The sequence below is a fragment of the Cyprinus carpio genome, chromosome B5, assembly GCF_018340385.1.
Source record: "Cyprinus carpio isolate SPL01 chromosome B5, ASM1834038v1, whole genome shotgun sequence".
NCBI classification, from domain to species: domain Eukaryota; kingdom Metazoa; phylum Chordata; class Actinopteri; order Cypriniformes; family Cyprinidae; genus Cyprinus; species Cyprinus carpio.
In genome coordinates this window covers 35,558,300-35,570,560 of record NC_056601.1, presented here as the reverse complement: position 1 = coordinate 35,570,560, position 12,261 = coordinate 35,558,300, and the positions used below count along the sequence as shown (strand labels likewise).

General features: G+C 35.2%; 1 protein-coding gene across 1 annotated transcript; it reads left to right on the top strand.

Moving 5' to 3' along the window:
* Window positions 1–5,377: 5,377 nt before the first annotated feature.
* LOC109078737 (NLR family CARD domain-containing protein 3-like) lies at window positions 5,378–11,163 on the top strand. Its single transcript, XM_042723311.1, has 5 exons — window positions 5,378–5,661; window positions 7,489–7,575; window positions 8,081–8,182; window positions 8,513–8,590; window positions 8,780–11,163. Exons 1-5 carry the CDS (start codon window positions 5,612–5,614, stop codon window positions 10,587–10,589), a joined length of 2,127 nt encoding a protein of 708 aa, XP_042579245.1. The 5' UTR covers window positions 5,378–5,611; the 3' UTR covers window positions 10,590–11,163.
* The last annotated feature ends 1,098 nt before the right edge of the window (window positions 11,164–12,261 follow it).

Below are 12,261 nucleotides of genomic sequence, written 5' to 3'. Positions count from 1 at the left end.
GAGGGAGCGAGGGTCTGTCTAAACTTCCCTCGTCCACTTCACAAAGTGGAAATCACTTCAAAATGGCGGCAGGATTCCCCGAGGGGAAGTGCTTAGGGAAGTTCACGAGTGCGTGTCTAAAACTGGAGTGGAACGCAGCCGAACTGTTTTTTTTTTTTTTATTTATTAATGCTGTACAGGAATGGATACTGTAGTTTGAAACAAACATCACATAATATTAACCACAAAAAAAAATAAACACAATAAAGAATAAAATAGAACTAAAGAAAAGAAAAGAGGGCCAAAATCTAAGCAAAATTACACAAGGAGATCAAAGGCAGAGCAAATTCTAACAGTCCTTATAGCTTTCTTATTAGTAGATACTGAGATTACATTCAAATCCATTTCTTTTAGGAAAACAGAGAAGACAGGTTTACAGTTGGAGAATTTGCATTTGTGAATGTGAAATTTGCTTAGAAAAAAAATTTAATTAATAACAAAACTGATGTTTTCGTTTGTGGGGTCGGAGTCATAATACCCAAATATAATGTTTTTCATATGTACTGAGAAGCCTGGCAAAATTTTACGCTTGACAAACACACCAATATCATCCCAAAGTTTCTGAGTGTAGTGACATGACCAAAATAAGTGTACAGTTTCTTCAGAATTAGAACAAAAAGAGCTTGTAAGATCAATGTCAGATTTAAATCTTTGTATAAACTTTACGGGGTGAACCTGTGTATGAGCTTAAAAGAAATTTCTTTAACTTTGTTTGTGAGAAAGAATTTTTGCGGTAGAGACCAGATTATTTTCCAATTAAGGTAACCGAACAAATTATTCCAAAAGGAGATCACAGGTGGAACAAAAATCAGATTCTTAAGAAATAAAATAAGTGTTATTAAACCTTGACATAATGTGGCTGGAATCAGTGTTTTCTCTATACTTTCCTCATAAACCTTTAATAAGAATGATGCTATACTATGACTAAACAGCTTGTAAAATTCCGAACTGAGTCCATCTGTTCCGGGAGATTTGTTACCTTTTAAAGTATTAATAGCTTCCTCTATCCCTTTCAGTGTGATAGAGGCATCACAAAAATGTTTATCTAAGTCACTCAGCTGATTTATATTAGGTAAAGATTTAAAGAAATCATTCATATGTTGTTGGGATAATTTAGAAGTATCAAATCACTATAGAATTTGGCACAAAACTTTGCAATATTTTTTGGGTCATCACTAATATTACCATTAATCATTAGTTTTTGAATTTGATTGTTTTTAGCTTGCTGCCTTTCCAGTCTGAAGAAGTATGCAGAGTTCTGTTCACCCTCTTCAATCCACTTTCTATGCGATCTAATAAATGCCCCTTCTGCTTTCTGTTTATATATGTTGTCTATTTTGCACTGTAATTCAACCAATTCTACTTTTTCACAATCAAGTAAATCATCCACATTTTTAGATAAAAGATTAGTGATTTTGTATATAACGGTAATTTCATCAGTTTTTTTTCTATTTTTGCCAGATCACTACTAAATTTTCTAAGATATTTGCCAATTTCATATTTAGTAAATTCCCAATTGCTGCTGTAACTGTTCTCGTCTTTTGCTTTATTCCAATTTTTGTGAATTATCTTATTGATTTCATCGTTTACTTCATTATAAGAGAGAATAGAATTAAGTTTTCAGTAAGAAGAGAACCCACGCACATCATCAGAAGCAAGGAAATGGGCACGAATAAAGATACTCTTGTGATCAGAAAATGGAGATTGTAAAATATCAGAAGAGGTATTATATAATTCCTTAGAAACAAGCCACATGTCAATACGGGACTGGGAGGAGAGAGAGTTATTACTCCACATGAACATCTTTTGAGAGGGATGTAACTCCCTCCAACTATCCATCAAAGAGAATCTTTGCATAAACATTTTCAAGTATAAACTACTATTGTCAGGGAGTTTTGGAGGCCATCTGTCTATGCTGCTATCTAAAGCCACATTATAATCACCACCAAAAATAAGCATGGAATTTGGGTATTTAGTCAATAATTTCAATATATGTTCCTCTAAACGACTAATAAAGGCTTTATTTTCTTTCTTCTGATTATAACCGTAAACACAAACAAGGATACAAGTCAAATTTGAAATTTCCGTAACGAGACTGATAAAGTGTCCATCTTCATCATTTGCACTGAGTAACACCTTCCCTTTAAACTGATTTTTTAAAATGCATTCACCGGCTGAATGTGTCGTACAATGAGACATCCATATGTCCAGACCCCATTGTGACCTCCAGAAATTAAGATCCTCTACTGATGAGTGACATTCTTGGAGGAAACAAAAGTCAGATTTTGAGATTGATTTGAGATATAAGAAAACAGCCTTTCTCTTAGTGAGATTTCTTAGCCCTCTAGCATTTAAAGAAACAACAGATAAAGACATGAGACAAAACAAAAAAGCTAACTAGAAAATAAATAAATAAAACAATTAAATAAATAGAAGCAGTGTTTTCTCTATACTTTCCTCATAAACCTTTAATAAGAATGGTGCTATACTATGACTAAACAGCTTGTAAAATTCTGAACTGAGTCCATCTGTTCCGGGAGATTTGTTAGCTTTTAAAGTATTAATAGCTTCCTCTATCTCTTTCAGTGTGATAGAGGCATCACAAAAATGTTTATCTAAGTCGCTCAGCTGATTTATATTAGGTAAAGACTTAAAGAAATCATTCATATGTTGTTGGGATAATTTAGAAGTATACAAATCACTATAGAATTTGGCACAAAACTTTGCAATATTTTTGGGTCATCACTAATATTACCATTAATCATTAGTTTTTGAATTTGATTGTTTTTAGACCTATTCAAAACAGATAAATTCTTGTGTAGAACTTTAACCGGTCAGAAAATGACAAGGATGAGAACCACAACTCAAACAGTAGAAAAAAATATATTAAGATGCAGTATGAGATTCTTAATACTTTAAATTAAATTTACGAACATAAGTATGATACCAGAGCTTTTACGTTATGAGGAGACTGTATTGTAATATTACAAACCAGAAAACACCCGTCCCTTAAAATACGGAATCGTCCCGTATTTAAAGGTAAAATGATGCGTCCCGTATCAAATCAATACGGGACGCGATTTGTCCCGTATTTTACAAATGCCAACATATAGTTGAATAAACAAAAAAGTATATTGCACTGTTTATAATACTAATAGCAATTATAATGAAATCAATTTCATACGAGGTATTTGCGCGTGATTCCATTTTGGCGTCTTTGTTTTCATAGAGACGGAGTCTCCAGAACGCGCGCCGTTAAAGCCCTTTCATGCGCTAAACCAGAGCGGTTTTAAAACATCTAGAGCTCACGCACACCTGCCCTTTGAACACAAGACTCTCCAGACGTAGGGATGAATAGGAAAGTTATCAGTGTGTCTATCCTGTAACTAATGATGAACGTGAAGTTTGCAGAGAAGCATTTCAGTTGCTCACGTTGGACTGTCTGACTTAAAGGGATAGTTCACCCAAAACCGAAAATTTTGTCATCGTTTACACACCCACAAGTTGTTCCAAACCTTAATAATTTAACATTCTTCACCCACATTCTTCAAAGTATCTTCTTTTGTGTTCAACAGAAGAAAGAACTTTAAGCAGGTTAAGACAGCCTGGGTATATTATGATTTATATAATTTTTATTTTTGGGTGAACCATACATTTAAAGTGACAGACACATCTGTGCTTCAAGGTATAGGCCTATTGTTTTATTAAAATTGGGACAGTCTGTTAATATAATATTCCATTCATTATCAGAGCATGGTAGACATAATTATTATATATTTTTAGACATATTATTAGACAGATAAATTAATAGATTCTAATTAATGTTAGACCCTATTTATTAATTTATCATTTATATTAATTATAAATATATACAAAATGTCATATACATTTTTTACAAATTACTATTAAGTATTTAGGTAAAAATGGGACGAATAAATGTAGCCCTAATTTGAGCAAATGAATAATAATAATAAAAAAAATTATCCCATTCAGGTAGCAGCTGCAGAACTGTCAAAAAAAAGACTAATAATAATTAATAATTATAAATAATCAAATTTAAAATAACAATATTAATATGTTCTGTTGGAAGTTTGAAGAATAAGAATGCTTGAGCAGGATTTGTTATTTATTTATTTCTTTTTTTGGGGGGGGGGGGTCGTGAATGGGTGTCCCTTATTTTGCCTCTCTGAAGGTGGCAACCCTAGACAACACACACCTCTGAAGCCTACGAGAACATCTCAATAACTCTATTATATAACCCACAAAACTATAACACGTTCTAGAATATAACTATTTAAATCTTTCGAAAAGGCAGCGTTGTCTAGTACCGCCAGACGGGTGTCTTCAGTGTCCTGAGAAGAACTTCAGACTGGTAATGGTCCAGAACAAGTCACAACAGTGGAAGCAATATTAAAGTCAAGAGATAATAAGAATGAACAAGAAACTTATTTTAGTCATTCAGGACGGAAAATCTCAGCTCCCTCAACAAATGCCCTTCCACCCACAAAATTTTCTTTTCTGGCCTTTTCCACGACGGGCCATAGCTTGTTTCTTCGTTCTCTATCTGCTTGCGACAGATCCTCGGATATTTTCAGGTTGTTATTTCTAAGGAAAACTGAATCCTTAGCAGCACGTCAGACCGCGTCGCGTTGGAAACGAGAGACAAACTGCACGATGATTCCTCTGCGCTTGCTGTTGTTTTCGACCCAGGCGATGAACGGTATCCGGGAGTTTTTCTTTCGCGTCTGGCAGAAGTTGCTGGCAAATGTTAATGATCTTACCTCGGACATCTTCTCGTTCACTTTCAGGGACCCCGTGAACTCTGAGACTCCAACGACGTGAGTAAGCTTCAAGGTGCAGAAGCCGTTTTTCCTGTTCATGCCAGTTAAACTCGACTCTTTTGGCTAGTGACTCTTGACTTTCAGATCTTTCACTTCGGCGCTCATAAAGTCAATCACATCCTTCACTCCAGAAATCTGTCTAGTATTTTCGTTGATTGTTTCTTTCTTAGCAGCAGCTTGAGTTCCATTCTTACTTTTTCTTTTCTCGGATTTACCCATTTTGACAGCTACTACAAATTTAACGCTGGTTAAATGAGATCTGGTAGTAACGTTACTTAATTATGCTCTTCTTACTGCATTACAAGACAAAATAAACAGCTGAGTTTGCGGAGCTCAACATGTGTCTAATCAGAGCGCCCTCTTGGACCTCCCCCTTGATTATGTTCTTTTTAATGAATTACGAACTGTCGGGCGCAGTGCAGAATGTGTATGACGTCACCGGTAGGGGACGCGCAGGTGAGTCGACGCTGCAGGTGACTTCCGCATTCATATTTCTCCTGAAAGGCGTGTGTTTTTGATATGTGTTTGATACTTTTATTTGTAATCAAAGGAAGTGATTTTGTTGCTGTTTCGTGTTTGTGGTTCGTTTTAGAATTTGGATAAGGCTGAGGTTCATTTGAGTGAACGCTGATTCTCCGACTTTCAGGATCCGTTCAACTGAATTACTTGTTTGTCATTTCCACTCAGATAAAGTGCTGGAGATCTCACTCTTCTGTCTGTTCAGCTTCATCATGGATGACACACAAACACACCGACATGAAAATTTTTCTCTAGGATGCAGGTAGGCCTACTTTGTATACAGACCAACCCTAAAAAGGGCAAGACCATTAAGGAGGTTAGAAAATTAATTTGCTGTTTTCGATCTTATTAGGACACAAATAATACAAATTCGTGATTTTTATTTTTGATTTTAATGTTTTTCTTTTTTTTTATTGTTGTCATATTTTTCGCCCCTGCGGGTATAAATTAATTCAAAACAATGCTTTTTACTAATTTTTTGCAATGCGTGTTACAACATTTTATCTGCATTTTTGAATCATTTTATTCTCTCATAACTTAGAGGAAATGTTTGTTTTAATATTGTGTTAGTTAGACAATAGTTAGGGGAAAGTTAAAGTGACATTATGTGGCCAAATATGGTGTGTCCCATACTTGGAATTTGTGCTCTGCATTTCTCCCATCCAAGTACACACAGAAAGCAGTCCGACTCTCTAACCATTAGGCCAGGACTGCCCTCTATTTAGGTCTGTTTATGAATATATTAACTGTATCATACTTCATATGCAAATTTCTAGTGCCTATTAATTATTAACGTGATTAAAACATTGCTAATAAACCTGTTGTACACACGCCTTCTGCTCTCTGATAGTTCATGCTTTTTTAATCAAGTATTTTTCTGTGAAATCTTTCATGAGGTTTATAATGTAAATGTAAGAATAACTTTTATATTAGTAATAATTCAAGATAAAAGTACTTGGCTGAACGAGTGTGAGTTTTCTTGATTATGCATTTATCATTATTTTTATGTAAAAGTTTTTATTTTGTTAAAAAGTAAATGTCAAACATGACACAACAGGCTTTTGAAAAATGTTTATTTGTGTATTTATCAAAAATTAAGTAATTGCAATGAATTACATATATGAGCCATAAAAACCTGTTGTCAGAAATACAGTACTAAACAAAACCACGTCATCTCTTAAGTGATACAGGGCCTATGGTGAGAAGATTCTTGCTCTGGAGGTTGTTTATGCAAATGTTTGTGCCCAAGTGACGTCACCTTGCCCTTCAGATCCAAAATGAACTGTTTTTGAAGCTTGATTAAATAAATGCTTGGTTTATAATGAGGAGGATGTTTTAAGATATGAAACTTGCAGGTTGTTTTAATGCTCCAAAGACCTGTTATATGCCAAAAGATCAACACAAATTTGATTTCTTATGTCATCATGACCCTTTTAATGATTTAATGATTAACATGAAAATGTCATTAAAGAAGTATTGAACTGATTTTCTGAAATAGGCTACAAAGTCTAAAGGCACACTATGCAAAAATGCAAAAATTTTATTAATAGCATTTCAAAATAAACATAAGCGAATGCTTTACAACTTTTTAAACGTAAGTCCCCTACAAATATTGGAAATATGTGAAATCAACTTTTATTTGATGGTGAGTATCAATTTTTAAATGCTGCCAGTGAGCAAAACAAAGAATGGATGAACAGTCACCAGATCTAAATATTCACACCAAACAGCCTTTCAACTTTTTTTTTTTTTTTTTTTTTTGGTAAATTTAAATTTGAGAATTTTATTTAAAACAATAAGACCATAGAGCCTCCTTATAAAGTGATTTTTTAAAAAATGTTTTAAAGGTCCTTTATTAAAATGAATTTCATCATTAAATCTGTTCAACAGAAGAGATTAGCACCAGAGGTGTGCCATATTTATATTGTTCTATTTTTATTAGGTATTCATGTTATTATGGTATTCGTATTAGCAATGGCAGATAATCTATAAAAGCATTTTAGTTTATGGTTTTTGTATCAACGTAGTAAAAATGAAAAGATCATAACTTTTTCGTCATAAGTTAATATTAATACAATCTTTTTTATAGTTCTGTTGATCAGAAGAGATCAGAGGCAGAGCCCAGCTGTGTGTTTATGAAGAGTGATGAGTCTACAGATCATCCACAACATTTCAGGTACAATATTTCATTAACAGACATAATTGAAATATTTCTTATGGTGTTTTATCTAGTTCTGTCAAATGATTAATCGCATCCAAAATAAAAGTTTTTGTTTACATGATATATGTGTGTACTGCTTATTTATTATGTATATATAAATACACACACATACTGTATATATTTTGAAAATATTAACATGTATAAAATGATATAATTATATAATTTTATAAAAAAAAAAAAAAATAAATATATATATATATATATATATATATATATATATATATATATAGATATATATATATATATATATATATATATATATATATATAAAATAAATATACACAGTACACACATATATCATGTAAACTATTTTATTTTTATTTTGGATGTGATTAATTGTTTGATAGCACTAATTTTATCGTGTGATTATTTCATTTAATCTGATATTTAAACATTTGCTCACACAGAGAAACGCATCTGTGAAAGTACTTAGTGTATCTTTATTCTCTCTCTGTTATAGTTCAGTTCACCAGAAGAAATCAGATCCAGAGCCCAGCTGTGTGTCTATGAAGAGTGATAAATCTATGCATCATCCATTTAATTTTAAGCGTGATGACACAAGGTTTAATCTCAAGTATTACGTTTTTTGTAAAAGATATGATTATAGTAATATATTATAAATTAAACTGTAATAATTATACAGCATTATAATAAATAAATATGAGCAGAAGTCTGGCTAAGAAATGCAGTAAATCTAATAACAATTAGCAGATATAGGGCACAGAGTATATCATTTATTTACATTTATTTAAATGGTATTTCTTTTTTTTACAGTTGTGACTTTGATCAAGTGCATGTTTAATAAAGTCACAACTGTTATTAAGGTAATGAGAGAAATGTCACCAATGTCAGAGTGTGTGATTCTTGATTCAAGCTCAATCCTCCAACACAGATCAGTAACAAAACCTGTCTGTAAGAAATATGACCAGTCTGTGAATCAACCACAAGACAGCATGCATCCTGGTGTGAGGTAAACTATGGGATTTTCTTTAATGCAATGCATCATCACACATTACCCAAATACATCATTAATAACTGACACATTTCATAAACTCTATGATATGTTCAGTGTCTCATAACACAGAAAACAAAAAAGACATTTTGCTTTGTACATTTACCTCTGTAACTCATGTAATAATGTAGTATTTTAATTTTCCAGCCATGGAGTCCTCAACAGGTTTAGATCAAATCTGAAGCAGAAGTTTGAGCGTCTGTATGAGGCAACAGCGACGCAGAGAAACCCAACACTCCTGAATGAGATCTACACAGAGCTCTACATCACAGAGAGTGAGAGTGGAGAGATCAGTAATGAGCATGAGGTGAGACAGATTGAGACACAATCCAGGAGAGCAGCAACAGAGGACACAGCCATCAAATGCAGTGACATCTTTACACCTTTACCTGGACAAGACAAAGCCATCAGAACTGTTCTGACAAAGGGAGTCACTGGCATTGGAAAAACAGTCTCTGTGCAGAAGTTCATCCTGGACTGGGCTGAAGGGAAAGAGAATCAGGATATCCAGCTCATTTTTCCACTTCCTTTCAGAGAAATCAACCTGATGAAGGACAAAACACTCAGTCTTTCAGATCTTCTTCATGTCTTCTTCCCTGAAACTAAAGAAATGGAAATATGCAGTGATGAATATAAAGTGTTGTTCATCTTTGATGGTCTGGATGAGTGTCGTCTGTCTCTGGACTTTAAGAGTAAAGTGAAACTGTGTAATATATCTGAATCGGCCTCAGTGGACGTGCTGCTGATGAACCTCATTGTGGGGAATCTGCTTCCCTCTGCTCTCATCTGGATCACCTCCAGACCAGCAGCAGCTGATCTCGTCCCCTCTGAGTGTGTCCACCGAGTGACAGAGGTACGAGGCTTCAATGAGCCACAGAAGGAGGAATACTTCAGGAAGAGAATCAGTGATCAGAGTCTGGCCGATACAATTATCTCACACCTGAAGTCATCAAGGAGCCTCTACATCATGTGCCACATCCCAGTGTTCTGCTGGATCTCAGCCGATGTTCTGGAGAAGATGTTGAGTCGAGCAGAGAGTGGAGATATTCCCAAGACTCTCACTCAAATGTACACACACTTCCTGATCCTTCAGACCGACATCAAACATGAGAAGGACTATGAGAAGAAGGTGACCGATGAAGACATGATCCTCAAACTGGGGAAACTGGCTTTCCAGCAGCTTGTGAAAGGAAACCTGATCTTCTACGAGGAAGACCTGAGAGAGTGTGGCATCGATGTGACAGAAGCATCAGTGTACTCAGGATTGTGCACTCAGATCTTCAGAGAGGAGTTTGGCTTTTATCAGGGGAAAGTCTTCTGCTTTGTTCATCTGAGCATTCAGGAACATCTAGCAGCTCTATATGTGCACCTCTCCTGGATGAACTACAGCAGAAATGTGTTTGACCAAAGCACCAAACAGAGTTTGTGGTCTAAAGTGAAGAACTTGTTTCAACTTAATTCATCAAAACATGTTTCATTATCTGAGCTGCATCAGAGAGCTGTGGATGTGGCTCTACGGAGTAAAAATGGACATCTGGATCTTTTCCTGCGTTTCCTTCTGGGTTTGTCAGTGGAGTCTCATCAGATTCTCCTACAGCGAATAATGACACTGAAAAGAAGCAGCTCTGACAGCAATGAGAAAACAGTTGAGTACATCAAGGAGAAGATCAGGACCATTGACTCTCCAGAGAAATACATCAATCTGTTCCACTGTCTGAATGAACTGGGTGATCGTTCACTAGTGGAGGAAATACAACAGTATCTGAAATCTGGAAGATTAAGTGAAGCCAAACTCTCTTCATCTCAGTGGTCAGCTGTAGTTTTTGTGTTGTTGACATCAGAAGAGGAACTGAATGAGTTTCATTTTGATAAATTTAAAGTAACAAATAAGCCTGAAAATATGAAGGTTCTTCAGAAGTTGCTGCCTGTGATTAAAGAATCCAGATCAGTTCAGTAAGTATCAATGAGAACAATCACAATCACCCTCAAAGCATCTTAGGTGTATATGACTTTTTTTCTTTCAGACAAATCCAACCAGAGTTAAATTAAAAATTATCATGGCTCTTGCAAGCATTAGAATGGGAGTAGGTGGGTTTTTTGTTTAACAGTCCAAAAGTAGTCAAATAAAGCATGCGCATCTGAAATAAAACGTGCATCACATGGCTCCGGTGGGTGAATACAGAACTCTTGTAGTGAATCGATGCGTTTTTGTAAGAAAAATATCCATATTTAAAATGTTATAAACACTTTTCTCTCACTTTCGCTGACTGTCATACATGCAAGCTTTTCTGGGCGATGACGTAGGACATGTGAAAAAGTTAGGACACCCTACTGAATGCCATGGTTTTTCTTATTAGGATATAATAAAAAAGGTAACTGGTTCTTTCCAGGTCGTAATATCTGGAAAATAAAACCTCAGATGAACAACAACAAATGACATATTGCACTGTGTTTTTGGTTATTTAACAAAAATAAAGCCAACATGGAAAAGCCATGGGTGACAAAATTAGGACACCCTTACTGATAACATAAGAATTAAGAGGATAAGTAGCAGTCAGGCCTTTGATTAACTGATCATCAGCAAGTGTGAGAGTTTCTATAGTAGTGGTAGTTTTTGTAGTTTGATTGTGTTGAGTCTTTGGTTCAATTTTAAAAAAAGTGTTTCTACATTACATTTAGGAGTAGGTTATTAGTGGTGACTATGGCAGAAATTTACAGTAAGAATCATGCAGTTAGTTACACATTCAATCAAACAGACGGTGAAGACTATTAACTTCAATGATTATATGTTGAGATTAAACTTTGCGATTAAAGGTCGCGATCAAGCAAATTTTTGTAGTTTTATATGTTGTTCCAGGGTTGGGGGTGTGGGGTTGGCAGCATCTCTTCTCAGGTGTTTGGTCATCTCAGATCTTCGTAAGGGTTGGATCCAGACTGAAGCTTGTTTAATTCCTAATTGCCTCGGGATGCAAGTCCCGTGGCAGAAACAGAGAAGCAGATAGAGACTAAATTAGCCTTGCTGCTGTTCCAGCAAAGATGATGTGTTCAACCCAAGCAAAAGAATGAAAATGTGCATCAGATATATAGTAGCTGAAGTACAAAGTTACAAGATACATTATGTGAATGCATGGCTAAAAAGAAGCGTCTTTAATCTAGATTTAAACAGAGAGAGTGTGTCTGAACCCCAAATGTTATCAGGAAGGCTATTCCAGAGTTTGGGAGCCAAATGCGAAAAAGCGTGATGGATTGTAGTGTGGTAGAAGACTAGTTAGGTAAGCAGGAGCTAGACAGTTAGGGGCTTATAAGTAATTAGTAATATTTTGTAACTGATGCGGAACATAATAGGTAGCCAGTGCAGAGACTGTAAAATTGAACATATTTTCTTGACCTGGTAAGGACTCTAGCAGCTGTGTTTTGGACTACCCGTAGCTGTTTTATTGAAGATGCAGGACAGCCACCTTGCAGTGCATTACAATAGTCCAGTCTAGAGGTCAGGTGTGTGTTACCACAATGCCAAGGAGGTAAGACATCAAATAGCTGCTCCCATCTCAGCTTGTCTAACAGACATTTCTTGTTGGATGATGGATCTTCCACTCAACCTTGCCAAGACAGAACTGTTGTGTGGTTTC

Excerpts from the sequence above, each read along its gene's own strand:
- LOC109078737 (XM_042723311.1), top strand. The coding sequence starts at position 5,612 with ATGGATGACACACAAACACACCGACATGAAAATTTTTCTCTAGGATGC. Across the intron at positions 8,183-8,512 it reads TTTAAGCGTGATGACACAAG|ATCAGTAACAAAACCTGTCT; the intron begins GTTTAATCTCAA and ends CCTCCAACACAG. Across the intron at positions 8,591-8,779 it reads AGCATGCATCCTGGTGTGAG|CCATGGAGTCCTCAACAGGT; the intron begins GTAAACTATGGG and ends TTAATTTTCCAG.